Raw genomic sequence first — 5,217 nt, forward strand, 5'->3', positions numbered from 1 at the left:
AAAACATTCTTTGCCATTATTTAATAATAATAAATTTGAAAAATTCATATTGAAATTTTTGTTTTGCTCTATTTCTAGTCTCTGATATCATGTCATTGAATTTCTACAATATCCTTCCTAGGCAGTTATTCAGCTATGAAGGATATAAAGTTACTAAGATACAATGCACCTTTCCTAGTCTAGGGAACAACTCCTGAGGAGTTCGTTATGGATCCTGTCAGAAGAAAAATTAAACCACAATGTTAAGTATGTCAAACATCAGTAATAAGGACTACAATGTACCTTAGAGAAGAACTATTTTTAATTCCATCTACTGTAATTGGTTAGAAGAAGAAAATACATAAGCACTAAATAAAATGTGGAAAAGGGGAACACAATTCAAAAATAAAATTTCTAATAATGTGAAAGGCAAAGAAAACATCACTAATTTTTTTTCGCATGCTTTTTACTGCATATATCTAAAAATATGAGAAAATATTCCAGGTTTTATATTGTTTCTGCTTCATGCAATAAGATATTGTGAAATGATTATTTTTGTTGGTTGCACAATAACAGCATGTAAGATCTCACAGAACTATAGTTGAACACAGGTTACTGGAGTACTGGAGAGGTGGAGAAGGAATTAAGGAAATGATGAGCAAAGGGGAAGAAATTGCAGTGAAACAAGAGAGATACAAGAGATCTATCATACAAAAGGGTGACTATAAGTGATAATTTTATTTTTATTATTATTTTATTAACTTTTTATTATTGAAAAATGCTAGCAAGGCTGATGTAAAGTGTTTTCATCAAGATTATAAGGATTCAATGTTAGATGGATGTTAAGTCACTATATTTAGTTATAAAAATTACAACATATTTTTTAATATTTTCTTTTAATTTTTTTAATTTTATTTTTTTTTACAGTTTATTCATTATATATCCAGATTGAAGTCCCACCCTCCCTCCTTCTTTCCCTCCATCTTTCCCCTAGTCTACTGAAAGGTGGAGTTCTCCATTATTGTCATCTGCCCATAGCTTGTTAAGTTTCATCAGGACTGCATGGATCCTCTTCTGTGGCCGGACAAGGCTACATCACCAGGGGTGAGTGATCAAAGGCAGGCAACTAAGCTCATGATAGAGGCAGCCCCTGCTCCCCTCACTCAGAGGTCCACATGGAGACTGAGCTGCCAATCAGCCACATCTGACCTAAGTTCTCTTTATGCATGGTCCTCGGTTGGTACATCAGTCTCTGAAGGACCCCCCGGGCTCAGATACTTTAGCTTTGTTGGTCTCCTTGTGGGGCTCCTATCCCCTCCATGTCCCTCTATCCCCACCCCACTCCTCTTCCATAAGACTCCCTGCACTCTGCCCAAAGTTTGGCTGTGAGTCTCAGCATCTGCTTCAAACCCCTCAGCACATGTTTTTTTTAGCTATTTTATAGACAATATGTAGAACTGTATTTGTAAAAATAAAATAATAATAAAAACAAATTCACTTAAAGCTGTCCAAGATTTTACAGTAAGTGGAATAGAATTATGCATATATTTATCTTGGGATACAAACTATTCCTAAATTACATTAAATATCTATAAAGTAGTTACATACTTTTTTTTTTTACCAAGAGTCACCTTATGCATGATTATGATTGATATCTTAACAGTAATATTAATATTTATATAAGCTTGCACTTCAACTGTGTAATTTGAGTGAAATTTCTCATTTGAACCATATGTTTATTTTATACAAAATGAATCACATGAAATACATATATGGGCAATCAATTGCATATGTGCACATAGTCACATGTTTGATGACTGTTACAACACAGACAAACACCAGAACTTAAAAAATAATTTTTCACAGCTTTTCCCACTTTGCTGGATAAAGCTCAATATTTAAGCATACATTTTAGCATAGAGATTACATGAAGATAAAGCATAATTGTAAGAAAGCTTGTGAGAATTTCCTTATGTGGAAGTGTGATTAAATTGGAAACATTTATTTTTGTAGTTTGTGTTATTTGAATATATGTATGCATATATTATATATAGTTATATATTATGCAGTATATATATGCATATTTGTATACATATATATGTTTCTTGACATATATATGGGACATATAAATAAGGGACACATTTTATACCATCAGTCTTAGTCACATTAACTCCTAATTATTCTGTAGCTAAACATCATTGTAGATTTATTCCACAATCACATTGTCCTGGGTCCTGGAAGTTTTATCCACGTTGTATTAATTACAATGAGCAGAAAAGAGACTTGAAAGTAAACAGATGACTTTGTTAACACTAACTGATACTGCCTTTCACAGGTAGAAATTTTCATATTTCATAATACAAAATTATTAAGAACCTGCAGGAAAATAATCTCAATTGAGAACAATAATGTTCAAAAATATTTTGAGTAAATTACAAACTTAATAAAGCTTTGGAAGGTTGTTTCCATTTTTCTCTGTTTTAATAGATCCAACATCTGATAATAGTATCTTATAATACATCTTTACCATATTTACATTTTTATTTGTTGATTTTTGTTTTGCATTGGGGGGGGGTGAGCAATGGGCTTCAGAGACTCACGCAGACTCTGAAGCCCATTCTGGCCTTTCTCTCACACAAATTCTCTTGCTTCAGCCTTCTGGGTGTTGAGATTATGGGTGTGAGTCACCATATCTGGTCCTAATTTGACTTTCTAAAATTCTTCACTTGTGAAAATTGTGGATAAAAGAACAGCTGTTAATGCTATTTTTTCTTAATGAGGAAATAAAATTAAGTGTATTTGTGATTTTATTTGTTTCAGCATCTACTATCCAGTTTCTTTATTCCACAAGACATTAAGTTCTAAAAACAGGATAACCAGGACCTCGAAATTCTAGTATAGATGTTTCTAGCAAGTGGAATTCCAACAATGAGAAGGCTTATTAACACCTCCCATCATACCAATGGCTTTATTCTGCTAGGCTTCTCTGAATGGCCCCAACTGGAAATGGCTCTTCTTGTAGTCATTTCTATTTTCTATATAGTTACCCTAATTGGGAATTCAGCTATTATCATTTTGTGCCGCCTTGATCCTAAACTCCACACCCCAATGTATTTCTTCCTGGCCAATCTTTCCTTTTTGGATCTCTGCTATACTACTTCTACTGTCCCCCAGATGCTGATAAATATACAGAGCCATGAGAGAAGCATCAGCTACGTGGGCTGCATTGCACAGCTGTTCATCTTCCTTAGCCTGGGATCTACAGAGTGTGTGCTTCTCTCCATCATGGCCTTTGATCGCTATGTGGCCATCTGCCAGCCTCTGCGCTACACAGTTATCATGCATTCTCAGCTATGCCAACAGCTGGCAGCAGTAGCCTGGATAACTGGTTTCAGCAACTCCTTGGTGCAGACAGTGTTGACTTTTTTGGTACCTCGTTGTGGCAAATACCAGTTAGAGAACTTTTTCTGTGAGGTGCCTGCCATGCTTCAGTTATCATGTGTCGACACCTGGGTCAATGAGGTAGAGATGTATGCTGCTGTGGTTGTCATAAAAGTTATCCCTCTTGGGTTAATTCTTTTCTCTTACATCAACATTGTCAGAGCAGTCGTAAGGATACAATCTTCTGAAGGTCGAAAGAAGGCCTTTAACACATGTGGGTCCCATCTTCTAGTAGTCATCATGTTCTATGGCTCTGCTATCAGTGGATATGCATATATGGCACCCAAGAGCAGGTCAGCCAAACTTAAGGGCAAACTTTTGGCACTCTTTTATGGACTCATAACCCCAATGCTGAACCCTCTTATCTATACTTTGAGGAACAAGGATGTCAAAGCAGCAGTGAAGAAAGTACTTGGAAGAGAACAAGAGCAAGGGTGGAACTTGGCTTAGGCAAAAACAGATCTTATTCTAATCCAGTCCTTGGTTCCATAGAAGGTAGTGAACAGCCATCATTATCCCAGCCAGTAAAACAGAGCCTGATTGTGACGACGTGTTATTGATTATAGGTAATGGTTAAATACTTCAACAAGTACAAAAAATAATTCATACACACAGATTTGAAGAAACACTAAGTTTTGTTAGTGAATGTCCTAGCTAATGAATTTTTGAAAATATTCTTCCTTATTATCTAACATTAAAAGTGATAAAAGGAGTGCTTTTGGAACTTTAAAAAAAATCACAAGGACATCTGCTTGAAATTTAGTCAATTTGAGCCTTAAACAACTAAAATGAATTTGTCATTTCTTCCTTTCAAATATTTTGCATATTATAAAAATAATTTTTACTTCTAATCTATATTTTGAGGTCATTTTCATTATGAGTAGTGGCTGTGATAATGATCTGAATTGCTATGGAAGAGGGACCCATAAAATGCTGTCAATTGATGTTACTTGCAGTCTCCTTTAGACTATATTTTTAATTTCATATTGCAATGTGTAATAGATTTGCCTCCACAGTAATTTCTCTGTATGTAAGAAACTACATACAGAGTACATACAGAGTACTACATACAGAGTAATGGACTAAATAGCAGGATTGTTTACTTGCTGAAATGATCTTTGGTTCTATTTCTTAATAATACATAGAAATCATCACTCTATGGAATTACCGTTACAATATTTTTTATTCAATAATATCATGGTTATTATTAGGCTTAAGTAATTATCTTAATTCCAGTTTCTTAGAAGAGAAATATTCATTTATTTTATTTATGGAAAAGTTCAAAATTTTTATTTTTCATACAATATATTTTGATAATATTCTTTGCCTTCCTCCAACTCCTTCCACCTCCCTACCTACCCAACATCATGTTATTTTTTTCTCTCAAAAAAGCAAAGAAAAGCAGCAAAAGCCAAAAAGAATGAAAATCAAAACAGATAAGCTAAAAAAGAAAAATCAGTTAGACAGAAAAAAATAACCAACCAAACAAACAAAGAAAAAACAGAAGGACACACACACATACTCACACAGACACGCAACAAAACTAAACAGCACAACGTGCAGTCTGTTTTGGTTAGGCCTGCCCTGGAGGGTGATTGATATACCCATGGCAACTTCGTTAGAAGAAAACTGTCTTCCCTTCCCAGCAGGTATCAATTGCAAACAGCTTTTTGGGTAGGGATGGGACTTCTTGTCTACTTCCTCTTCTCATTACTGGGATTTTGTCTAGTCTCCTGTGTGCTGTAACAGCCCCTCTGTATATCAGTACTTCCTATTTGTAGCCCCTTGATCTTTCTC

General features: G+C 34.8%; 1 protein-coding gene across 1 annotated transcript; it reads left to right on the forward strand.

The window, feature by feature from the left end:
• Window positions 1-2,907: 2,907 nt before the first annotated feature.
• Window positions 2,908-3,870, forward strand: LOC129676223 (putative olfactory receptor 2B8). Its single transcript, XM_055606553.1, has one exon. It carries the CDS (start codon window positions 2,908-2,910, stop codon window positions 3,868-3,870), a length of 963 nt encoding a protein of 320 aa, XP_055462528.1.
• The last annotated feature ends 1,347 nt before the right edge of the window (window positions 3,871-5,217 follow it).

This window comes from Psammomys obesus, unplaced genomic scaffold (assembly GCF_907164565.1).
Source record: "Psammomys obesus unplaced genomic scaffold, mPsaObe1.curated_primary_1811, whole genome shotgun sequence".
Taxonomy (NCBI): Eukaryota; Metazoa; Chordata; class Mammalia; order Rodentia; family Muridae; genus Psammomys; species Psammomys obesus.

Bases quoted from the DNA above. Each gene is read 5' to 3' on its own strand.
- LOC129676223 (XM_055606553.1), top strand. From the start codon at position 2,908: ATGAGAAGGCTTATTAACACCTCCCATCATACCAATGGCTTTATTCTG.